The 27073-nt window shown below is 39.0% G+C and overlaps 1 protein-coding gene across 2 annotated transcripts; it reads left to right on the top strand.

Annotated features, from left to right (window-relative positions):
* Positions 1–325: 325 nt before the first annotated feature.
* LOC126819648 (acetylserotonin O-methyltransferase) lies at positions 326–23057 on the top strand. Of its 2 annotated transcripts, XM_050547802.2 has the most exons (7): positions 326–485; positions 13796–13964; positions 14242–14382; positions 14633–14920; positions 17211–17351; positions 19903–20025; positions 20398–23057. In XM_050547802.2, the coding sequence occupies exons 1-7, from the start codon at positions 396–398 to the stop codon at positions 20619–20621; spliced, it is 1176 nt and encodes a 391-aa protein (XP_050403759.1). In that variant the 5' UTR covers positions 326–395; the 3' UTR covers positions 20622–23057. The 2 variants fall into 2 exon arrangements, with proteins under 2 accessions (XP_050403759.1, XP_050403762.1); XM_050547805.2 differs by lacking the exon at positions 13796–13964.
* The last annotated feature ends 4016 nt before the right edge of the window (positions 23058–27073 follow it).

Below are 27073 nucleotides of genomic sequence, written 5' to 3'. Positions count from 1 at the left end.
ACCTTGACATACTTCAAAAATAATCTAAAAATATATTAACCAGAAAAGTTCAGTTCAAAAGGGGAGAAATGTTTTAAAATGCGGCTAAAGGTCTATAACTATTATTTATTAATTTATTATTTATTTGTCTATTTATTTATATATTTTTTTGTAGATATATACGCAACCAACATCACGATTCTAGCGAATGCTCATATATATATATTTACCCATTCACCAGTTTTAAATAAAGTGGGTTGGTTGAATAAGTCGGTGAAGATTTGATTGACACATGCATGTAAATATAGACCTATTATAATTACAGATATAAACCGGTAGATCAGCTGTTTAGCTGGGTAGTCAGCTGTTAGACGAGAGAGAAGAAGCCGGTAACTAGACCTCTTCAAGGATAAAATATGATGGCAGATGACATCCAACCGCCTCTCTTCTCTGATCCACTGGCTGATCCTATAGTAAAAATTACAGATGCTGCCAAAAAGTTAAAGGTAAATAGCTTATTTTTATATGTGAAATAATTTTAAGTAAGATCTAATGCAATTTATTTTTTAAATTTAATGTATTGTGGTTTAGACCTGTATTGGTTTTTGGCAAGTGGTCCCAAGAGAAAGTTTTATCAAAACAATATTTCATAAGATAATAAGTTGTATTTTATTATTTCAATACAAAAAGGTCGAACAAATGACACCCAAGATAGTTATTATTTTGTAGCTCTCTGTGGACATTTGTAGTGTAGCCACCCTTGTCCGTCGGCGAAGGCCCCAGCATTTACTACATAAATGAAGGGTTCTTAAAATCGATATACATTACATAAAAACTAAAATCATTCAAAAGAAATATTTTGGAATCTAATGAAAGTATTATGCCAACAGTTACTCAGAGAGTGTTTCGCAGCTCTGATGCTGTCTTTCAGGGTTTAAATGTAGCGTGTAGGCTATAGGCCGAAGTTTTCCACTGTCTCGGAATTTGGATCATGTGATCCTGAATGCAATCCTTAGCCGCGGAAGTTGCTGGGCCTTTACGAAAGGAATGTTCGCTATATCGAACCTAATGAAGTACAACTTTGAAATATGTCAAAAAAGTTTCTCTAGTCAAAGGCTTCATGTCGTCCGTAACGAATTAGACTCTGCCAGGAACAATCTTTCTCCGAAGGTCAAAATAATGCAGCATTTGTGACACTGGTTTAAATTTAACATTTTCATATATAGTAATTTGGATTCTCGGAGACATAAAAGTCATAAAGGAGCTATCTCCTGCAAAAATTACATCTTGTGGGCATAAGTTTATATTATAGTCAAACTTCCATCTTGTGGTATACTCACCAAACCGTAAGAATTCAAAGGCAAGATTTAATACAGCTAATAATAATTTGTCAATATAAGGAGAAAACAACCCCTCAATAAACGCCGTTACATAGAATAAAGTAGCTCAATTGTTACTGGTAACCATTTCTCACTGACAGGGGCCCGTACACGTTTAACAGCTCTTAACATGTAAAATAGTTTTTATCCACAGTGTACTGTCCCCTTGCTTTATATAATAAAATCTTATTGCTGCCATATTTGATCTAATTGAGGTATGAGCCAGATTTAACATAGAATGAAAAAATGCAATAAACTGAACAAATATATATTCATTAAAGGGGAATTACGTAAGATTTAGATAAATAGCTGGCAATTCTCGCTATATTTCAAAAATAGATAATGCAAAATGATATTGAAGATTTCATTCAAATTACTTTATTTTGAGCGAAGTTATCAATAATTATAGAGTGCATTGATCGTAACCACCGTACTGGTTATTCGAGTCTTACCCTCACTTCTTCATTTTAAAATTAATTCATTAAATGGCCAAAATGTTCTAATCTACTTAAAATCGGAGCCATCCGATGTCATCGAGGGTTAATTGTGGTCTTGGCATGTTAATAAATGTCTAATTGGTAAATTATATAACATTCAAGGCCCAAAGAAAGACATGCGATAGGCAGATTTAGCGCTTACATAATGTAACATTAAGAGTAAAGTTATATGAAATTAAAAAAAAAAACGTTTGAAACATTTAATACCAGATTCATAAGTTTGTAACGTAGCAGGGGGTAATGCTTGTTCCAGTGACCATTGACTTCATGAGCAAAGACTGACTGACAGATGATCACGATTTGAAACGCTGCAACTGTACACGAGTTAAATCGTGATAAAGCATCGGCTAGTTCGTTTTTGTATCCAGGTACATGTTTAGCATTAAAGGAAAAATTGTAACGCATGGCACACAAAGTTAACTTTCTGACTAACTGTAATTGCAACAGTAGTTGAATTATCGCAATAAAATGTAACTTTCTTTTTATCGCATAGCCTACCCCATAATATAGCAGCAAGCAATATAGGATAGAATTCTGATTTGAACAGAATAACTTGGCAGGCTAAGTGCCACTAAACCAATGTCCTTGATAAAAGCCCTCAATGCCTTTAGTGTTCGAGGTGTCTGTGTACAACTCTAAATCAGTGGTGGGAGTGAACCACTGATCAGAAAGAAACAAAAGAACGCCCTGGACGTACAACGCGAGCAGCAATTTAAGTATGTTTTGCCTAGTAACATTAGCATCATTACAAGGATGGTCTACGGTCAGGAAGTCACAAGTTTCGCCGAGTTTTTTTATAATGTGGACGTATTATGCCGTCGCCGCTGTGTGTGTGTCTGTTGGTCGCTTACAGGGCGCAGTTCTTTATGGATTGTCTTGAAACTTTGCATACTTATACCATAAGGATGATCTGATGGTTTTTGGTGCATGCCCTACCCCCAGGGGCAGAGGAACGCCCATTTTTGTATTTGTCACCTACGCCCATTTTCTCTTTGTTTCTTATACCCTAAGCATGACCTCTATTATTTTTTGCCGCATGCCTGACCCCCCCCCCCTCCCGGGGAAGAGCCATGCCCAATTCTTGTGTCTGTGTGTCGCCTACAGGCCACAATTCTTGACAGATCCTTTTGAAACTTTGCATACCTATTTTTATACCCTAAGGATGCTTTTTTAGGTGAATGCCCGACCCCCAGAAGAGTCACACCCATTTTTTCCATCTTTGTGTGTCTGCATGTTGCCCACAGCCCACAATTCTTAATAGATCATCTTGGAACTCAATAGCCTAAGGGTCGCAACTTTTGATTTTGGTGCATGTCCCGACCGCCAGGGGCAGAGCCACGCCCATTTTTTTAGTGTTTATCGTATACAGGCCGCAATTCATCTTGGAACTCGGCATATGTATTCCTTTTAGCCTAAGGACAGCAGCTATTGATTTTGGTGCATGCCCCGACCCCAAGGGCAGAGCCACGCCCATTTTTTTGTGTTTAGCGTCAGAAGGCCACAATTCTGAATGAATTATCTTGGAACTTGGTATACTTATTCCTTATATCCTATGGACGGCAACTATTGATTTTGGTGCATGATCCGACCCGCTTGGGTGGTGCCACACTCCTTTTTGTTAATATTTTGTCTGTAATATTTCGAACATGGGGGCGTCATGAGCCGCTATATGGGAATTGCCAAACGCACCTTGTGCTGCTGGTTGCAAAGCTTGTTGTTGTACTAGAATTCTAGAGGACTGGTCATGTAGCGACTGCAAAATTTGAGTAAGATTCCGGACATCGTTCTGCATTTCTTGAAAAGCGGTGCCCTCTTTGTTATTGTTGACTGTTATAATTCCCGTTTCCGGTTGATCAACTTCCGCTTTAACATCCTCAGATTCAGAACTACTCACATTCGCTGTAGGATTCATCTAGTAAATTTTCAACAAATCCTTTCTAGGCAAGCTGTTCGACAGAATAATGCCCAAATCTTCGAGATTACGTTTCAGCACATTAGTCGTGATATTCTCCGAGATATCTGCGCTGTTCCTCCGCCGAATTATTGTGTCGGCGTAACCCAACTCCAAACCCATCTTCTACCTGTGAAAAACCCGTTGGTCCGACGGTTTGTCGAAAACGCTTCATTTTTCTTAGTGACTAAGAGATGGTACAAAAATATGTAAGAAGGTTTCTCCAACATGATTTATGAGCGTGCCATTTGATTCGCGGCATAGGAAACTGTTCAGACGCCACAATACTATACACATGCTCAACTTTCTACCATGTGCTCATGTCGGTCCACGTGATGTAAACACTATTGACATTTTGCACCTAAACATTATTATTAAAATTACATTTCATCAATATTTTGTATACGAACAAAGCTAAGACATTTTAACATGGTCGTATCTGTCTGTCTGTCCGTCCTTCGTTCATTAAAATGAAGAAAACTATCTTCTTTCGTTTTTTTTCACGGGTGATATATTACCAGCCATTTAATCTAGATTATTATTGTGCAGATTGTTATAAGTTAATATTCTATATACCAAAATACGTATACTTAAAGATACTTTCCCGCGTACAAACTGGGTGATTTGATGATATATTTGGACTAAAAACATATTCAAACTAATTAATCTATCAACATTTCGCTTTAAATCCTTCTCAAAACCTTGTATTTGCGAGGAAATACCCCTGCTATAAAATAATCTATTACAAGAAGTCATGTTTGTGTGACGTGATTTGGCTGACGCGGTACCTAGCAACGGATGCAAAGCAGGGGGAGAATTTATTGCACATACAAGATTATGTCTTTAATCGCTGTCCATTTATCATAAATATCGAAGCCTGATTAATTCTCGGATTATCCACTACCCACGTCTATGTCCGTGGTTTTTATTTCAGAAACTGTTGTACGTTTAAGCTCACCATCAAGTTTATCAACATATACGTCAAGTGGTCACTACCGCTGAGAGGTCAGACAATCTTCGCGTGCATCCTTTGACGTCACTCGAGCAGACATCCCTAATCGTCGGGTTGCCGGTTAGGGAAACCCTTACATTGTTGTCCTGCATGTGCTCCATGGGCATTTTTCAGGGAATCCAGTATTTTTCTAGTAAGATTGTGTGTTTCTACTTTCCATGTATACCAAAATTGCCAAACTTTTATTGGAAATAACCACCAGATAAATACTTTGGCGGGTAAGTATCTTTAATTGATGCAAAACAAAATGGAGAAAAAGCAATTAATTTGTCCTTTGTCAGTGTGGAAATGGGCAAATTCGTTGTGGCATTGTTGCCTCCATAAAGACTAAACAGATTTGACCACATAGTTACAAGTTCCGATGCATTGATACCACTCTATGTTCTCTTCTTGGGAGCCCCGGATGTCCGGCTGCAAGTTCGCGTAGCCTACCGTTTTCTATCCATCTTGACAACAGTTTCAATTTCTATACCTGTTAGATCGTTATAATATTAAATAAATTATCCTCAGAGACATTAAGGTACATAAATACAGAGAAGACATAAACTTGACAGTTAGTAAATATCTCAAATTAATCAATATGCAAACGGTGAAGTAATATCAGGTGTTACCCAGCTACAAAAACTGCAATGATGGTATACAGGCATACTATAGGAATTCATAAAGCCTTCATAACAATATTAATTTGCTGCGTTACACCACCTTCCGTCCCAGGGATAGGTCCCCTTTCCGAAAACTTTCTGAACTCGGCACGAGCTTTAATTTATAAAAATATAATTCAAATATTGTGCGAAGCCTATAGAGGTTATGAGAGGAAGAATCTACTCCACAACCTCCCTTAAAGAGTTACATCCTGCTGCAACGGATTTATTTCAAATGTTGCGTAAAGCATTGGGGTCATGAGGGGAAGGACTGTATTGATATTCAGAATTCCGAGACCAATCGTAATGGAGTAAACTAACCCCCTACACGACGCGATGGAGGCTACAGTTTTTTTCAGATTGTTTTCAAATTAGGCGTTCAGCAAGGGCTTACAAGGGGTCGAACTCTATGTATATGCCTTCCACTCCGGAGTACCCGCCCCCCCTCCCGTCTTTTTCGGAAGACCGTATGAATTCGATAGAGACTATAATTTTTAACAGATTTTTTTTTGAGCTAGGGAACACGATATAGATCAGATCTTGAAGGCATAAGGGATCCTTGTTAAATTTGGTCAACATGTAAGTAAGAAATTTAAATGTATACATAACTTTTCTCGGTGGCTAGAATGGAATGAGGAGATGTTCAGTAGATATAGAATTGCTTAAAAATTAGACAAAAGTGGTCGAGACAAGTTTCATCACTAATTTACGATATGGGGAAGAATATGAGCATATTCCTTCAACCTGAATAATGATCAACCTTAATAATACATTAGATTTTAAGTGAAATTCTATTTACAATTTATTCCAAGAAGTTTTCTCCATCATCCACAATTTTAATCAATTGAAAGTATTCATAAGTTTACAGATCTAGCTAGTCTTAAATCTTGCTGTAGGGTACATAATATGGGGTATAGAATTGTTTTTCGGGTTGGGTTTTTTTTTTGGAATTACACATATTTATCTTAAGCCTTATATATATATAGTTAATCTATCTGGGGCAATAGCTAAAACACGTTGATCTTAACTCGACAATTCTCAGCAGACATAAATGTCAATAGGGACCCCATGTTATTCGTAAATTCTGCTGGTAGTTGTCCAGTCCGGAGTCATAAATGGCGATTATGAGGAAATTTTAATCATAAGTCAACATAATGCAGATCTGTAAACAAAGCAATAAATACAAGAGCATCGCTAACGCCGCAATATACGTCCACATTCCTGCTTAACTGGCGTGGTTTCGATTCCCCGGAGTACGTGACCTGTCCAACCTGGTGGTTTTTCTCCGGGTCCTCCGGTTTCCCCCCATTGCTAAAGACCCCTACGCGCAAGTGAATTATTGAAATAAAATTTAACCATATGTTAGTCCTGAAATGACCTAGTTTGTGTCGAGTGGACGTTAAACCCCATCTCTCTCTCTCTCTCTCTCTCTCTCTCACACACACACACCCCCACACACACACCCACACACATTTCTGCTTTGATTGATATGGTACTTTTTAAAATGAAGAGAATGAAATATAAAATGCAAAGAAGGCTAGGCGTTGGGTTTGTTTTGCCAAATTTAAAGACAAAATATTTTTTTAAAAAAAGTGGGTGCGACACTGCCCCAGGGGGTCCGGGCATGCACCAAAATAAATAGTCGATGTCTTTACGGTATAACATCCATAGTTGCCGTCCTTAGGGTATAAGGAATAAGAGTACCAAGTTCCAAGATACTCCATTCAGAATTGTGGCATTCAGGCGCTAAAGGCAAAAATTGAGCATGACTCTGTCCCTGGGGGTCGGGGTATTCAGCAAAATCATTAGTTGACACCCTTAGGCTATAAGGAATACATATCCCAAGTTCAAAGACGATCCATTAAGAATCGTGGCCTGTAGGCAACACACAGAGACACATATCACCAAAAAACAATTGGTGTCATCCTTAGAGTATAATGAATAGGTATGCAAAGTTTCATGGGGATCTGTTAAGAATTGCGACCTGTAGGCGAAACACAAGACACGCAAACATTTGGTGTGGCTCTGTCCCAGGAGGTCGAGCATGCACCAAAAATAATAGAGGTCAGCCTTAGGGTATAAGGAATAAGTATAAACAAGTTTTCAAGACGATCGATTAAGCATTGCGGGCTGTAAGTGACACACAGGCACACAAAAAGAAAATGGGCGTGGCTCTGCCCTGGGGGGGGGGGGGCATGCACCCCACACGATAGTGATGCCCCTTAGGGTACAAAGAATAAGTATGCAAAGTTTCAAGATGATACGTTAGAAAATGCGGCCTGTAGACGACAAACAAATAAATACAAGAAATAGGCGTGGCTCTGCCCCTCCCGTCTTCATTAGCCCAGGTTAGGAGCAGAACAGTAGGACGTTAAACTCCATTTCATTTCGGCTCTGCCCCTCGGGTTCGGGCATACACCAAAAACAATAGGGGTCGTCCTTGGGGTAGAAGGAATAAGTATGTAAAGTTTCAAGATGATCACTTAAGAATTGTGGCCTGTAGGCGACACACAGGCACACACACAGGGCAGACGACAACATAGAACAAAATCAGTGCTGATAGAAATTGAGACAAGCCAACAGTGTGGCTGATGTCCCCCGCCGAAATCCCAAAACAAATAGATGACACATATTAATTTATCGCACATTTACTTTTTTTCAAAAGTATCAAGCAATCAAACTGATTATCAACTATACACTTAGTTGCATCACTCTCTATCAGATAGAATCAAAGTTATCTTGTCCTAAAGCATCGACCAATGAAATTGATTAGCTCAGCTTAGCTTTAACTCGAAATGTTAAGCATTGAACTGAGTCAAGACATTCACCTAATGGACATCTACATCAAGTTTAAACAGTCTGTCTCAATTAAAAGCAGAGTTGTTATATTCCAATGTCTTGACCAATCAAATTGCTTATCGCTTCTTAGCCTAGGCCCCCTTGTCAGTTGTGCAGAACGGAGGGCCTGACAAGGACAGCTGTCTAGTCCTTCGGATGAGACGAAAAACCGAGGTCCCGTGTATACATTGGAATGCACGTAAAAGATCCCTTGGCAGTTGGAATTCGATATAAGAGTAGGCGATAGTGCCGCTGCCCGGGCAAAATTTCCCTCATAGCACACTGTATGGCGTATGTCCGTCTTCATTAGCCCAGTATAGGAGCAGAACAGTAGGACGTTAAACCCCATTTCATTTCATTTCATTTCTTAGCCTAGGCAGAAAATTCCCATCGTCATATTTAGTTAAGGTAATAATATAATGAATCTGTATTCGGGGTTTCATCACTCTCACTTAATTATACCAAGTTATCGTGCCCCAAAGCATCAACCAATCAGATTGCTTATCTCTGCTTGCCGTAAGCAGAAAATGTTTATTATCCAACTAGATCAAGGCATCCACCAAATGAACGCTTACACCAAGTTTGAACATTCTACCTCAATTAGACGGAGAGTTATTGTGTCCCAAAGTCTCGACCAATCAAATTGCTTATCGCTCTGCTTACCCTGAGCAGAAAGTGCTCATTATCGAACTTAGTCAAGGTATTGGTGTAATGAAACTATACATCAAGTTTCATCACTCTCACTTAATTAGAACTAAAGTTATTGTGTCCCAAAGTATCAACCAATCAAATTGCTTATCTCTGCTTACCCTAAGCAGAATATGCTCATCTTCGCACTCCATCAAGGTATTGACCTAATAAACACATACACCAAGTTTGAACATTCTAGCTCAATTTTACTCAAAAGTGTTTTCTAACCATTAACCATTAGAATTCTGCAAAATCTTCTCCCAAAGTCCACGAAATGGCATTTCGGGCACTCTAGATTCAAACATGTCCCCGACCCCCCTAGAAAGCTCGCACCTGCGGTGCTCGGCTCGTGGCTGCGTCACTCTTATTAAGAGCCTGTGCATAAGTCGGTCTCATTTTTGCCCCCCCCCCCTCTCAAACAGCATATAATCGGTGAAAATGATTTATGATTAAACATCCGAGGTGAACGTGAAAAACTACAACACATCTTCAGCAGAATTTAGACAGATCCATATTGCGAACAGACTATTAACCCCTCACATACCACTATCAACAAACAGGGCATCTAAAAAGTACCAATGGGATGTTAATTAATAGTTAAGATACGCATATATATTATTAAAATAAAATGGAAATAGAACAAAAGAAGAAAAAACAATTTGATGAAGTAAAAGAGAATAAAATATAATACAACATTTCAAATTCAACGATCTTTTTTACATAATGTAATATATACTCTTCAAAAAAGTAGGGGATATTGAAATGCAAATACCTATGCAGGCTGTGATATGATAAATAGTCATGGACACTTGACATGCTTTGAAAGTATGTTCACAGATGAAGAACTTATCGCCCCAACGCATCACTGGGCTGTACGTGTGACACGCAATAGCGCCATACACGTGGGGGGGGGGGGGGGTCATTGTCAAATTTGACACTTCAAGAAAGGGTTGATGAAAACTGCCGCGTGCTGGTTTATCCTATCCATGTTTGCTTTCCTATCGGTTCTTGCATAAGATTTACTGTTTTGCCTTACTTTGCTTTATGGTATCTTTGCTTTAGTGTGTTACGTTTAATTTGCAATGAGACGTCTTCAACATGATGAACGTCTACGTGCTATTGGCATGCTTCAAATGGGTTTTACACAGCGAGCAGTAGCCAGCATGCTTAATGTGTCACAGTCTGTGATCAACTGTGGAACCGGTACCAACAAACACACAATGTTGATGATAAACCTCGTTCAGGTCGTCCTAGAGCCACTACACAAGCCCAGGATCGATACATTCGTACACAGCTTCTGCGAAATCGAGGACAAACGGCCAATCAGCTTTCTGATTGTATATTGTTCAAGGAAGGGTCACTGGTGTGTACTAACGTGGCCACATCCTGGCACCGATAGTTCTACCCTTTGCTCAACGTGCAGGTCGACGTTTCATCTTTCAAGATGATAATGCCCGTGCCCACTGCGCTCGTATCGTGAATGACTACCTCCAGCGTTACCATATTGTCCATATGCCTTGGCCAGACATGAGTCCTGACCTTTCAATGATAGAGCATGCCTGGGACATGATCGGAAGACGTGTTCGTCGACGTCAACCGACAACAGTGCAGGAATTAGCCGTGGCACTGCAAGAGGAGTGGGTCAGATTGCTCCAAATCGTGATTGGACGGTTGATTGGGAGCATGCCACGACGAATTGCTGAATGTCTGAGGATTGGTGGAGCAATTACTCATTATTAAGACAAAAATCAAAAACGTTCATTTCACTTTTGACAGTGTATCTCTTTGCGAGTGAAATGGGGCCGTCAGATAAGCCGCCCGTATGAACTGTTTATGTTCATGTGTAGGCAATTGGCCGGTTATTAACATGCACTGATTACCTCTAATAAAAACAGCAGTGCATTTCCGCAGTTTTGTATTGTTTCTGAATATCCCATACTTTTTTTGAAGAGTTAATCCAGGAAGTTACGGTCCCGATATGCGCGAATATCGAAAGGAACCTAGATCTTTGGGTTGTTAATATACATGTTAAGCTTAATCAAAATCGGATAAAAATTGTGACCTCTGGTGTGATTTTTCGTACAACCAGCGGACATAATACATAAAGTTACGGTCCGATACATGCTAATGTCGAAAGAAACCGGGGTCTTTGGGAGATAAGTCTATATTTAAAGTCAAAATCGGATAAAAATTGTGACTTGTAGAGTGTCCACAAACAATTTTTGAACGAATGGACGTCGGGACGGACATGGGCGACGACAAAATCCGTCCACATGAAAATGCGGGTGTATCAAAAAGGATAATATAGCCAAACCAGGGCAAATTGTCTGGTCAGATCCTGGTAAGGATAGTGCGTGCGTAATATATCCACAGTTGGAAAGAAACTGCTAACGTTTGCCCATCAGTAATCAGACTATGAAGATGATTATAATCTTCAGAATCAACCTAACGATAGCCAGCCGTATGTGGCGAATAATACCAGAAGTGGTAGGACTAGAACTATGAGACGACCAAGGCTTTATAATTTTGTCAATTGTTATGGTGAATATTAACCGAATATTTGTGACATTTATATTGTTATACTCCCACATTTTCATGTAGACGTATATTGTCGTCGCCCCTGTCCGTCCGTCCACAATTTGTTTGTGGACACTCTACAGGTAATTGGCATGTATCGGACCGTAACTTCATGGATTATGGCCCCTGATTGTTCGAAAAATCACGTATTTAGTTTGTGGACACTCTAGAGATCAAATTTTGTATCCGATGTTAATGAAACTGGAAATGTATATTTAAAACCCAAGGAATTCGGTTCCCTTCGATATTCGCGCATTTCGGATCGGTTGTGCTCCCTCTAGAAATCACAATTTTTATCCAATATCACCGTTACACCATAATGGCGGTCGAGTTGGACTGTCGTGAAAATCTTTCTGAAACTGCCAGACAAAATGGCCGCTCCTCGTACGCAAATAGTGTAAATGGATGGTATGTCAAGGTACGTGGACCCTCTAGAAGTCACAATTTTTATCCGATTTTGATGAAACTTTAAATTTATGTTTATATCACAAAGATCCCGATTCCTTTCGATAATCACGCATATCGGAACGAACTTCTTGGATTATGGTCCCTGATTTTTCGAAATATCGCGTTTTTAGCTTGTGGACTAAAAGTCACAATTTGTATTCGATTTTAAAACCGTTTAAATACATCCCCTTTACACCCTAATGATGGTTGAATTCGAATTTCGTAAAAATCCGACCTTAACTGCCCGACAAATGGCCGCTCCTTGTACGCAAATGGTGTATAAGTATGTAATACCAAGTTTGTGGACCCTCTAGAAGTCACATTTTTTATGTTTATAACATAACCCAAAGATCTCGGTTCATTTCGATATTCGCACATGTCGGACCGTATCCGAAAGGTTGTTGGCCAAAATTGATAAGTACCCTTTAGTACCCTTTATGCCTTCAGGATATCTAATGTTTGCCGTGTTCACAAGCTAGAAAGCAATCGGTTAAAAACTGTATCCTTTTCGAGGAAGGGGCTCCGGAACGTTGACTATCGATAGGGTTGGACCTATCACGACCCCGCGTTCAAAGTTTTTTCAACAAGGGATTCTTGGGGGGGGGGGTCTCTCTTTTGGTCACACACGCCGAATATCGACAGGATTCCTCCTCTCATAACCCCAATACTTCCCATCAAATTTAAAAAAGGCCTTTAAAAACTGTAGTCTCGATCGCGCGCACAAGAGGGCAAACTCTGAAACGGAAGGTCGCAGAACGATGATTAGCATATAATTCCCTCTTCTAGCTTCCACATTCAAAATTTTCTCTGGCCTCTTCAATACCAAAGTTTATGTCGGTCGCTAACCGGTTTTAGATCTGTTAAAGTTTTAATATTTACAGCAGGTACAATATTTCCAATTTCTTGGGAGTGAGCCATTTTTTCTAAACACCTTCAGAACATTAAGTTCACTTTCCCATTCCACGTTGTTCACGACATTTTAACAGATTATGCACTTCACCCAGAGAAACTAGTAAACAGCCATAAAACCCGTCGCCTGTTGCGCCCCCCTCCCCCAAATAAACCCCTCGTTACCAATAGTTTCTAACGCCCCAAAATAATAACAGTGCTACCCCATACAAGATATACCTTAAACTCCCCAGTTTTCCTTCTCTTCTTAGCCGATTCTACAATTAGATCATTTTGTACAGAAATGTTCGTTAGATTTTCTCTCGTCGGCCCCACCCCAAAAGGTCGCACATCTGTTTATTGTCGACCGGGATCTGCTAGAAAAACTTATTTATGTCTACGGTTTCCCTATACTTCTTTATTATATCTATTAATTCTATTGTAAAACCATTTATCCAACATTGCCGCTCCTCCATCCTGCTGTTGATATCGTTGTATCTATAGCAGTGCACAGACAGACTGCGTCTTGACGAGTCGGTGACTTCCAACCAAGTAAAGAATAGCAACTAGAATTACGGTAACTCTTCAGGGTCCAGGGCGGATAATTCGATGATCAACACCAAATATGCACAAAGGCCTGTTTAAAAATATAGCCTCTATCGCGTTCACAATGATATTTCGAGCACGATCTCGGAGCACTGAATATGGATAGATCAACTTCGAATGGCTAGTTCTGTTATCTAGCGGTGGTAACTAACCCAGTGATTGATTTCCTATAAAAATTCGGTTCCGTCTAATTGGATATAATTTGCTTGACAATTTACATATTCAACAATCGACAAACAGTGAATCTTGATTATTGACTCACTGTATTACGCGATATTCTCTTGTTGCAGGTGCTTGGCTGCGTACTGGAATTAGGTTTGTTTGAGGAAATGGAACAGTCTTGTAACGGGGTGTCAGTTCCAACCCTGGCTATTAAACTTGCATACGACGAGGATGTGTTACAGAGAATAATGAACACGCTTGTCTGTTTACAATTACTCGAGAAGACAACAAATAATGGTATGATTTTATGACTTAATGGAATGTTAGTAAAAGTAACCAGCATCCAGTTTTGAATCCCTTATAATGTCATCAATAAAAGTCCCGGTTTTTTCATGTTCTCGTGGTGCATCATCCGAAAACGCACAGTATTTTTATGAAGTGCAATTTGTTTGATAATGAAAGAAAGAAACTGCTAATTCTCTGCGGAACTTTAGCATCATACATCTAAATATGCTTCTTTCGGTTGATTCTAAACACTGACAGTAACGTTTACATCTATACTTTATTATTGCAGGCTCTACTGTATATCGTAACACGCCTGCCACCAGTAAATATCTGATATTATCCAAGAAACCTACTCTGATACACTATGTAAATAGCGAGATCAAAATGGTTATGACAATGTATGATAATATTTCTACCGTTCTTCAAAGGGGTAAGTACCCATCATAATTGTATTCAGGGACTTCTGCTTTATATAACGCTTGAATAAAGAATGATTACGGATTTTAATAAATAGAACTGCGATTTTTTAAGGCAAGACCGACAACATCAGTGCAGCCTACGAAAGATCATATCGTTGTCAAAACATATGAACAGAACTAATTTAGAAACAAGGAACACACCACACGCTTGACTAAAGAATGATTACGGATTTCAATAAATAGAACTGTCTTTTTTTTAAGGCAAAACCGACAACTTAAGTGAAGCCTACGAACGAGGTAAAATGGATGAACTACACATCATATCGTTGTCAAAACAAATGAACAGAACTAATCTAGAAACAAAGAACATACCAACACAGGTTCCTCTTGACAAAAACCAAAATCCAGTTTCAACAAACGTAAAGCAAAAGAATCAACTTTCACCAATAAATTTTATGTTAGCAATGGATGGTATCATTACTCCCACAGCATCAGTGATTACCAAAGCTTTTGATCTCAGTGGACATAAAACACTCTTAGATCTTGGAGGTATTTATTACTGTACACTTTGAATTCATTTGGGAAGGGAGTAATATGACTATGGAGAATCCTACGTTATTCAACTGAAAATTTACACTTTTCTTTCTAAACATACAACTAACACTCAGAGAGTCAAGGCATTTTTTCTGTGAGGGTTTTCAAAATTACCATATAATTGCAGCCCAGAGAGTACCAAGCTGGTTGAACACGGACCACCCCATCGAACGAAAGATACGAAAATCTGGTTTAACTTATCATATATTTGAACTTAATAGAAACCTGGGGATTTTTACCGAAGTAAAAATTTATTAACCATATTCGATATTGAACAAACAGAAGTGATTAAGATTTAAAATTTGTTTAGGAGTTTATTGATAACTATACAGCAAAGATCTCTAAAGCTTTTTTTTTTTGAAACACACTTATCTCCCTTTAACTGAAAATGAATGTCATTAGCCCTATAAACTATAACCCCCCCCCCCCCCCTCCACCCGTAATGACTTCAAGACAATAACCAATAATAAATTATTTAGCTTGAATACATATCTGGTAACAGGTAAGACTAACTGTCCGAAACACTACCCATTAACGCAAATGAAAACAAAACAAAATAAATGTTTCCAATTCGTCTTTACAATACAACGAATCTGATTTCTGTACTCAACAACGAAGGTTGAGTATAAATCGCAAAACGTAACATGTCACTCTGAACTGTATGGCGCTAATATGACTACACTCAGATTCTGTGTCGATTGGTATGTTATTTATGACTGGACTCACAAGTTTGAGATTCGAGTTCTGCACTACATCTACTTGACTCGTTTTTGCATTAATTAAACCGCTCCTACTTTCGGATTCGACAAAAAGGTGGGATCATGTCACCAATTGTGATCTAATTTGGATGGGTACAATCCTAGATGCGATATTTTTAGACGTAGAACAATAAAACTGTTTGACGTATTCTTGAGCCAGTGATCCTGAATAATGTTATATTTTTGTAATTCGCGTATTAAACGTGTCCATCCACGTACACAGTTTCTGAAAATGTAACTTAAAACGAAGTACTATCGGAGTACTTATGGGGGTCGTAAAACCTTGACGCTACACTCAAAACTGATTGCTTAGTTATTTCACGTTTGTCTATCATTGATTTTACATGACAACGCCAGGGACAATGTGAATTGACAATATAGGGGGTTGTGTGGGCTCCATTAACAAGACAGGAATGGTCGTGCACGCCAGGCGTAGAACTCTTGTTGTTTAAAAAAAAAGCCCAGGAATGTGGTACCTCACTAGGAGGTAATTGAGACTGATAACAAATTTGTGGAAAAATTATTTTTTTCTAAGCTCAATATCGCGTTGAACTCTTGTTGCAAAAAACACCACAGACCAAAAACACAGAGAGATAAGGGGACTGGACAGAATGTTTTGTAATAATTTGATTTGTTTCAAGTCCAATATCTTGTGGAACTATTGTTGCAAAATACATCACAGACTAAGAACACTTTATCAAAATTACATTTCACAGACTTCAAGTCCAATATCTTGTTGAACTCTTGTGCAGAAAAATGCTATTTTAAGTACGGATCTACTAGTTCTTTAAGCACGTCATGGTGATTCTAGTGGGTGTACCTTATGATACCCTTATCCTTATTGCCTGGATGACGGCTTCAAGTTGCATCTCATGCCACCTGCGAAACGTAATATCTGAACAAGGGACAGCTGCTGCCACCCTCTTTATAATGATGATTCCAGTTCTGTACAAGGGGGAGGGAGTGGTCCATTGTCTATATCCGACGGCCAATGACATTTCATATGTGCTTCCGTGGATTAAATATGGACTCCTAGCAGGCCATAACCAGGCCTTCTCTGTCTGATGGAAGCTGAGTTGGCGGCTAATTACTTTGAAGAACATTACTGCCGAATGTATACAAAATCTGCTATATTTATGCTTCTGACAATTTCCATCTCTTTCGCACCATCTTCATAGACAATGGGTCGATATTGCAAGAACGCGATTTTAAAGACCCTATATAAATGTATACCAGATTCCCAAGTCAGTGTACATACTTCATTTTGAAAATAAGTGAAGGAGGTGGGGGGTCGTCAATCATTTGTATGGAAGATCAGTGTTATTAAAATAAATATTTATAGATAAACCTCGAAAATAAGTGAGACATTATTTGGTTCATTTTGTCAGGTGCCTTTATTGAACCTTTTGCACCCAATCCAACAACTGAAAATGGAGTATACACACGGGCCGCACTATCATTGCTTTCTAATCTTAACTACATTTCAGGTTGCTCCGGATATCTAACAAATGAATTTGTTCGGAACTACCCTGGTTTGAAAGGTGTAGTCTTTGATTTACCGGACACAGTTAAACTGGCAAAGACACTACAAGATGAGGATATGAAATCTCGTGTTACATATGTTGAGGGTACGTTACACTTTTGTTGCTTTCTTCTGCAGTAAAAGTTAAAAGTATGAAGTTATAAACACAGAAGAATGAGTATACCTCACCATTATCATGTCAGAATTATTCCCTTAGAACCCGTTAGACACTTGTATTTAGGGGATTCTTCCCACGAACAATAAGACTGATAGCTATGGTGGCTCGTTGAGTAGGGCGCTGGGACACTAATCAGTATATGAACTACATCTCTGCACCAACATGGATAACCAGGGTCCTCTCCATACACCACTGACAAAGGGAATCAAGACTGGAGCATCTCAAGGTAATTCCACGGCCACCAAAGTCGTCGAACGGGTACCTTCTGAGTAGTGAGTTGGACACGGTGGCTCAGTGAGTATAAATAGGGTACTCTAAAGTCACGTTTCAAAAGTTTGTTTGCCCAATATGTAATCTAGTGAATATAACTTGTCAATTTTGTGTGGACCGTCACCCCAGCCCAATGCAATTACAGATGTACCCGAATCTCATGGAAATCTTCACAACCGCCCCCTGCGACCACCGAGAACCACGCTGCAGTCTTTATGGAAATCAAAATGGCCGCCTTGGCGAAAACCAATCGATGAAAAGAATACCTTTTGTTTTGCTTGTTTTAAAGGAAAGGCACAGCATTCAACATAAGTGGGGCATATTTCGGTGTAGTTGGTCAATCAATTAACATTTATAAGAGTCAGATAGAAATGAAATGAAATGAAATGAAATGGGGTTTAACGTCCTACTGTTCTGCTCCTATACTGGGCTAAGGCCAAATCGGTTCAGTGGATAAGGTTCGGTCCCGGTGTTTTCCAGGGTGGGTTCCCCTTGCCAGTGGCACAGGACAAAAGGGCCTGGCAAAGGGCAATGTCTAGTCGTTCAAATGGGACGAAAACCAGAGTTCCCGTGTACGTAAATGGACCTTTAACAGTTGGAATTCGATATAAGAGTAGGCCATAGCGCCGCTGTCCGGGCAAAATTTCCCTAATAACAATGTTTGGCGTATGTCCGTCTTCATTAGCCCAGTCGGAGCAGAAAAGTAGGACGTTACACCCATTCCATTTCATTTCATGCTTCTAGGTCAGAGGAATCTGAAGGTGGTATTCTTCGAATCAAGCAAAAACTATACAATATACAAAATTAATGCTGTTTTGTCTACACTACACCCGCGGTGGCTATGTGAGTAAAACGTTGGCTCGCTAATCTGGAGGTCCCATGTTCGCCCCGGTGTTGGCCAAGAAAGATCATCGGGATTTTCAATTGTCAGTGGTGCAGGGCGGAGGGTCTGACAAGGAACAATGTATAATCGTTTGGATGGACGAAAAACCCAAGGACCCATGTACTCATTGCCGTGCACGTAAAATAACTCTTGAAAGATGGAATTCAAAATAAGAGTAGGCCGTACCGCCAAAAGTGCCCTCATAGGAAACTGAACGATTTATGCCCGTCTTCATTAGCTCAGTCGGAGCAGAAAAGTAGGACGCTGAACTCATTTCTACGCTACACAAAGCGGATTAAATAGATGCTGGAAATGGTCGAGACTACGTTTCAATCGAAACATCGGAGCTCAGAACTTGAAAATATCACGTAATGTCTCGGAGAGTCGTGTTTATTAGGTCACAAAATTTAGCTCATCGTATACAATTTTGGCAGCAACTCAGTTTTTATTCACCCACATTTTCGTGTGGACGTATATTGTCGTCGCCCCTGTCCGTTTGGACTTCCGTCCACAATTTGTTTGTGGACACTCTACAGGTCACAATTCTTATCCGATTTTGATAGGTTTATCTCCTTTCGATATTGGCATGTATCGGATCGAAACTTCGTGAATTATGGCAACTGATTGTACGAAAAAACACGTTTTTAGCTAGAGGTCACAATTTTCATGAGATTCTGATGAAACTTGAAAGCATGTTTATAACCCAAAGATATTGGTTCCTTTCGATATTTGCGCATATCGGATAGTAACTTCCTGAATTATGCTTGTGCTCCCTCTAGAGGTCACAATTTTTATCCGATTTAACAAAACGTTTGAATATAACACCGTTACACCCTAACAATTTTTATTCGATTTAAAAAAAAAAGTTTAAACGTATCACCGTTACACCCTAATGACGGTTGAGATCGAATTTCGTGAAAACCGGACCAAAACTGCCGGACAAAATAGCCGCCCCTCGTACGCAAATAGTGTAAAAAAAACATGTAATACCAAGGTTGTGGACTCTTAAGAAGTCACAATTTTTATCCAATTTTGATGAAACTTAAAATATATTGTTATATCCCAAATATCTCCGCCCATTTCGATATTCGCGTACTTCAGACCATAACTTCCTGGATCATGGCCCCTGATTGTTCGAAAAATCGCTTTTTTTTATCTTGTTCTCTGTCCATCTCTTGCAAAATGTGGGCGTATCTTGTCTGGCAACTGCTGGTTATATCTGAAACTTTCAGAGCTACTAAAAAGGCCCTTTTCACATTTTGACATGCAAATACCCTGTTAAATATTACATGGTCCGTTTAAAGTTTCCTATTCTGTTGTATTTAGGTGATTTCTTCAAAGATAATTTCCCTCAAGCTGACGTAATACTTTTAAGCCATATTATCCACAACTGGGAAAGGAACGGGGTTGATGTTATTCTGGGAAAAGCTTTCAGCCGACTACCATGTGGTAAGTTTTATCCGTTTTCCGTATATTTTACTTTTGATGGCCATTTTTTTACATTGATTTGTATGCGGCCACATTTTCATTTTGGCTTATTTTTGGGTTATTTTGTTTGTTTTTTGTTGGATATATTTGTTGTTTTTTTTTGGGTGGGGGGGTATTTTAATACGGACCGGGGTAGCGCGGAACACCTTGAAGGAGGTGTTACAATTTGATAAAAGCTTGTAAGAACATATACTATGCAAACTATAGTTGCGATGTCTAGATAACCATAAACGTTTGACATCCTCCTGTAGCTGCAGACATTATTAGTATATTGATGAAACTTAAATTTTGATTGGCGATTAAACTTACTTGGATTCTTACTTACTTTTTCAGGCGGGGCATTAATACTGGCAGAAAAGTTCTTAAACGAGGAGAAAACTGGGCCAGAGACGAGCGTGCTCTTTGATCTTTCCATGAGTTTAATGTGCAAAGGAAGAGAGAGAACTCAGACAGAATATAGACAGTTGCTTTTTAGTCACGGGTTCAGAAATATTGAAGCAAAAACAATTGAAGGTTTCAACTATCATGACATCATTATTGGTCGTAAACCATTTTAACATCGGAAAAATGTGCATGTTCTCTATTGTATAGTGGTTGTTTCATTTACCACTTATCAGCAGGTTCTCAAAATGTTTTAAAGAATACGTTAGATCTATTAAGTATTTTTTTGTTTCAATATCTGAATCGTTTAGCCGTATACAATTTTATTGAAAATGCAAATATTATTGTAAATCATCACAAATTCGCATCTCCATTCACATGGACAACAAGCTATCATATCAAATCCTCAAACTCCCCAAGCCAACTGAAAAAGACACCAGTTTCTACATAGGTACCCTAATCAAAGACGTCATCAATGCAAATGGTAAATCTCGGCCATCAGTACCTCTATGCGAAAGGATATGCCGACCAACAGAAAACCACATCAATCAGAGAACATCAGCCCAAACTCACCAATATTGACTTTGTTGTATCCGCACACCTTAAAAATAACCGACGCCATAGTGTTGCCTGGTCAGCAGTTAGAACATTAAATTTAACAACAGATATTAACCTGGGGTTGTTTAAAGCTTTGTTAATTTATAACGACTCGTTAACATGGAGTAATCGGATCGTAGAGACTTTAACGGAGAGAAAGTCTGTCGCTGGAAGCCCCGTTAACTTTAACATGTCGCTAACTTGCCGTTGTATTGTAGCACTATCCGTCCGGCTACATATCTTTTAGTTTTGGCCTGACAGTGTTTTCTCACGATTTCGAAATCGAATATGTAACAAATATGTAGCAGGAACAACAATAGTTTATCTGAACGTTTTTATGTTACATCAGTTAAGCAATAGTCTACATTATAATATTTAAAATTACACGTCTTTCTCTCAAACCCCTCCAAACACCAGAGCGAGTTAGCTGATGGAAACCTCTACATACTGGCTTTCTCAGAAACAATGGTTGTCTGGTGTCTTATCATTCGAGCCCTAAGCTCTCTCTTTTATAGGTGCCTACCCCTAATTGATTTACGTCATAGACTGACAACAGCTATATTTCACCATACCCTGCATACTGGCAAGGATTATTACCTAACTTTGTTAACAGATATGATATACATTTTATAACATAGAAACATGTAAATGACCAACATGTGTATTAAACATACATTATGCAAGAGCTAAATCTGTCTATCGCAGGTCTTTCTTTAGGCCTGAAATGTTATCTAAATTATTAATTAGACATTAATTAACCTCTCCAGCCCATAATCAACTCTAGATGGCATCGCTAGCCTGCGATCTTTAGTGGATTATCAGCCGATTTACTGCATAACTTTCCTTCGCGATTTAACGATTAAATGGATAATCGAGACTATGCTGTTTATCGTACTGACTTTAGTAATAATTATCGAACCTAGGCGAAAATTTCAAACGCTTTTTTCTCGGTTCTTAGTGGATCAATTTGAATGAAATTTTCAGCAAATTGCCTTTACATTATCTAGTTTTTAACTATTATAGTGAGAACTGCCAACTCGTTAAGGAATCTCCCATAATGTATCTTTAATCTATAGCTCAGTTAACGTATCAAAATAACCTGCATTACTTGCTAAATTTCTTGATTATGAATTTATAATCAATAATTTGTAAAGATAACAATATTGTTTCAGTCACCATATTGTTACAGTATTTAACGAAGTTGTTGAGCCCCGTTATCGGCTAACGATGGCATTTGTCGGCTCTTAGTCGAAGTATGCCCTTAGCAAACAGTCCTAAAATTCTAGAGTTGCGGTCAATCTCATTTTCTATAGGTTGAAATTATATAGTTTTCTACAGAGCGGCCCCAATCATTCTCCCGTTACTGTAATGCAGAACCTATAGTTTTTCCTACAGATTTATGGTAAAGTTTCTGTATAGTTTTCTATAGATTTTTTATAGTGTTTTCTGTAGGAAATTCTACAGTTATCTTTTGTCTTTATCAAGTTTTGTGTACAGACAATAATGTCCCACTATCTTCAGTTTCATCTATGAAGTACATTAAATTTAAAATTGAGCCAATAACCAATCAGTCTATTTGCTAGCGGATAATGAAATTGACTTTCCAGCAACAGAAATTTAATGGACAGTAATAAAGAATTCTACGACCAGTTAATCCAGAAATAGATGATTATAACTGATATTTATCCATTACATTTATTATTTCCAAATATCTTTATAACTATTTCCTAAATAATTTTATATATTACTTTTAATTGATACATAATTTATTGATTTTACTCAACTGAAATTCTACTGTGGTACAGTATCATGATAATTATAAACTGTAAAATAATTAATAAATATCCATAGCTTATAACCGAGTTTTAAAGTCACATTTTTACATACAAGAATGTTTTTATGATTTTACCCTTTTTATGCCTCCTTTATATGTAAATAATTGTGATTAAATCAACATGTCCATAATAGCCAATGTATTGGACGTTAAAATGGTAATAAACTACGACAACAATCAACACCTGTATCAGTATTATGTCTGAAAACGACTTATTGTAGAACCCTAGTCCAGATTAAATTACAGTAGTTTCCTTCCATAAAACTGCTGTGATTATTTTATTGTGTTTTAAAACAGTAGACTATATAATCAATCGAAAACTTATTATCCACATTTCGAAGCCACGAATGTAGTTTCTGATATATATACTCTTCAAAAAGTGTAGGGGATATTCAGAAACAATACAAACCTGCGGAAATGCACTGCTGTTTTTATTATAGGTAACCAGTGTATGTTAATAACAGACCAATTGCCTACATATGAACATAAACGGTTCATATGGGAGACTTATCTGACGGCCCCATTTCACTCGCAAAGAGATACACCGTGAAAAGTGAAAATGGACGTTTTTGATTTTTGTCTTAATAATGAGTAATTGCTCCACCAATCCTCAAACATTGAGCAATTCGTCGTGGCATGTTCCTAATCAGCCGTCCAATCAGGATTTGGGGCAATCTGACCCACTCCTCTTGCAGTGCCACGGCCAATTTTTGCAGTGTTGTCGGTTGACGTCGACGTCGACTAACACGTCTGTCGTGGTCAGGACTCATGGCTGGCCAAGGCATAATATGGTGACGCTGGAGGTAGTCATTCACGACACCGAGCGCGGTGGACACGGGCATTATCATCTTGAAAGATGAAACGTCGACGTGCACGTTGAGCAAAGGGCAGAACTATCGGTGCCATAATGTGGTCACGGTAGTACACACCAGTGACCCTTCATTGAACATTATACAAGTCCGTTCTGTATGGTGGCTGAAAGCGTCCATTTAGATCGGCGTGTTTCTAGATACAACGCGAGAGTCGCCGCTAAGCCAACACGACGACAAAAGCGCCGATCGGCGACTTTTTCGTCGTACTACCTTATCGGCGACCCGCGACTTTCACAACACGAGAGTTGCCGTTAAGCCACGCGCCGAAAAAATCGGCCCCTTTTTCGGCGCCTTTTTTGGCGACTTGCTTAACGGCGACTCTCGCCTCGGAAGTTTATAGTTAGTTACATGCGCAATGGCTACATTTTACTTGTATATATAAAATCAGAATGGAGGAGATTTTGGATGAGTTTGGGCTGTCGAGCTATATCAACTTTTTCAGTGACACTAGGGCAAATTAAAATTTATGAGTGTTACAGACATGTGTATCAAAACCTGTTTAGTTACACTGGAATTAGATTTAAAATGTACACGTTTTTATATCACTAAATATTTCCCCATAGATTTAATGTTAATTCTCGTATCTTAGACCGGCTCTAACTTTTTCTTAAAGTTTCGTTGGGTAGAACGCTTTCTGCCACAGATGGAGCAACATGTGGCAAATTCTTGCAAAAAAGCATGTATGGGGTTTACCATGAAAAACTTGAAATACACAAGCTGGAAGTAGGGACATGTAAACATGCCATTTTCGGCCCTACATTTCAACCTAGCCGACCTCTCAAAATCATGAATATTCACCAAAACCTGGCAGAAAATGTATTTTCAACCCCCTTTCTTCGATTCTACACCAAAAATCGCCATGCAAAAGGGGGAAAAGGGAAAGGGAGAGAAAGACTAAAAATAACTTTCGCCCTACATTGGTGGGTGACAGCGTAGAAATATTCGGTGATCTGTGTGCGTAAAATGTAGCCATTGCGCGTGTAACTAACTATAAACATCCGAGGCGAGAGTCGCCGTTAAGCAAGTCGCCGAAAAAGGCGCCGAAAAAAGCGCCGATTTTTTCGGCGACATTTTCGGCGCGTGGCTTAACGGCGACTCTCGTTTTGTGAAAGTCGCGGGTCGCCGATAAGGTCGTGCTGGCTTAACGGTGACTCTCGCGTTGTATCTAGAAACACGCCGATCTAAATGGACGCTTTCAGCCACCATAGTTCTGCCAGTCATGGTGATTCCTCCCCACACCATAACAGTCCCACGCCCGAATCTGTCATGCTGTCTGACGTTAACGTTAGCATGACGCTCATTTACACCTCCCAAACGCGATCACGCCTATCGATGAAATCCAGAGTAAATCTGGACTCATGTGAGGATCACTGGTATTTGACAAGCTCAAACTACATGTAGTTTTAAAGTTAGAGTATTGCCAAACCTACATGTTATATCATCTAGAAAGGCACTACTTCCTCCAAATTTATTATGGTGGCCATCTCTTAGATCTTCAATATTCCCGCCGAGAATAATGCTTGCAATACCATATTTGGAGGTAGTATGGTGCTTATCCAAAATGAAGAGCTAGCGTAGTAGAAAGTATTTCTTGCGCTTTTATGAAGAGCAAGGGTAGTAGGTTGTATTTATTGCTCCAAAGCTGCCTGGCTATAGTGATTTTCACACACACTAAGAAGTCAAAAAAGTAGTGTCCAAATGTCGTTTGGGAGCCACTGGGTAAGGTGTTGGCTCACTAATAAAAGAAGTTCCTAATTTTAAGGGTGCGAGCGTTAGACCAACAATAAACTCCCCACCCCAGCCCCTTAAAAATTGTGGACAAACAAAAATTTTGTAGTGTGATGTGTCACAAGTTTATAGGCTGGAGATTTTAAAAATAAGTAGGTCGAATTAAGATAAGGAAAAATAAAACGTGACAGGTTTGTCGCATTATAGTCAGTGATAATATATGCACCTACTAAAATGTTATATTTTATAGCCTCTATTTTGACTGTTTGGTTCGTCACCGTAGAGGTAAATGTCTATTTTTCTTGTCTTAAACACGTTAAAATCATTATTGAGATACCGGACATGATTTTTAAACGTTATGATGAAAATGGAGTTGAAAGAATAATGGGGTTTAACGTCCGCCCGACACAAACAAATTCATATCGGGACTATATGATTCAATTTTATTTCAATATTTCGCTTGTGCGTAGGGGTCTTTATCAGTGGGAGGACCCGGAGTTAACGCACGAGGATGGACAGGCGACCCTACGCCTTGCAACGTACAAGCGGGGAATCGAAACCACGCCATTTGACTCAATGGCAGACCTGATTATGAATCGCGCACGCGTTAACTATTCGGCCACCCACCCCCCCAAATGGTTTTGTACACGCCTTCCGACAATAAGGTTTAAATCTACATTAGAAAGTGTACAACAAAAGCATATATTGTTCAAGCTCTTATCATCATCATGGGTTTTACATTTCTTGAACCGATTTAATTATGTATATTTTAGGGAGACAACTCGTGGCATCCTACCAGCTGGGAACATTGTCGTACAAATGTTGATTGTAACAATACAAATGTGTTGTGTTGTTCTATCACACCAGCTTTAGGTAAACGTCAGATAGATTTCCCAGTTTACGTCAAATACTGTTTACCTTACAAGATAGAATCGGCACCATGGTGTGAGCTAAGATTGAAGTATGATCCGACCACACCCAACTACTATGGTTTATGTCCTTGCGGACCCGGATTGAAATGTTCACCTTCCAATGAACTTAATCCCATTCATTATCCACCAGAGAGATTTGGTAAATGTAAACCGGCTGTTTGAAGCTTTCGTAAACAATAAAATGCTTTCTTCTCTTTGTCATATTTTTTATGTGGACTCAATTGGGGTGAGCTAACGCTACCTTCCGTGTGGTCACTTTCGTTCGTCAACGTTTTATGAACGCTGATCAACTGGTTTTATTGTACTTGTAGAGTCGTTTTAAAGTTCAATTTGCATCTCCTCGTTTATTTTTTGACTTACGAAATCGGTAAATGGCGGTAGATTTTGGTTGAAGTTATGAGAACTCAGAAGGATTGTTCAATGGATATCGAGCACAGTTTAGAAATAGTGGAGATTTTGCGGGCCTACTGTCCAGAACGAAGCTGTTCTACTTATTCAACATCTCGCCCTACCACACCCCAAATCCAGTCTAATCCGAACTCCTCATTGCCAAACTGCGGATGCTACTATATACCGAAAATAATGTCGCATACGTCCTTTAGCGACAGAAAAATTTGTATTATGATGACCCAGCGTTGCTATTTTAATGGGGTTTTTTATGTTTA

Source organism: Patella vulgata, chromosome 4 (genome assembly GCF_932274485.2).
Source record: "Patella vulgata chromosome 4, xgPatVulg1.2, whole genome shotgun sequence".
Lineage (NCBI taxonomy): Eukaryota > Metazoa > Mollusca > Gastropoda > Patellidae > Patella > Patella vulgata.
Note: the sequence above shows the minus strand (reverse complement) of the source record. Positions and strands in the feature narration are given on the sequence as shown.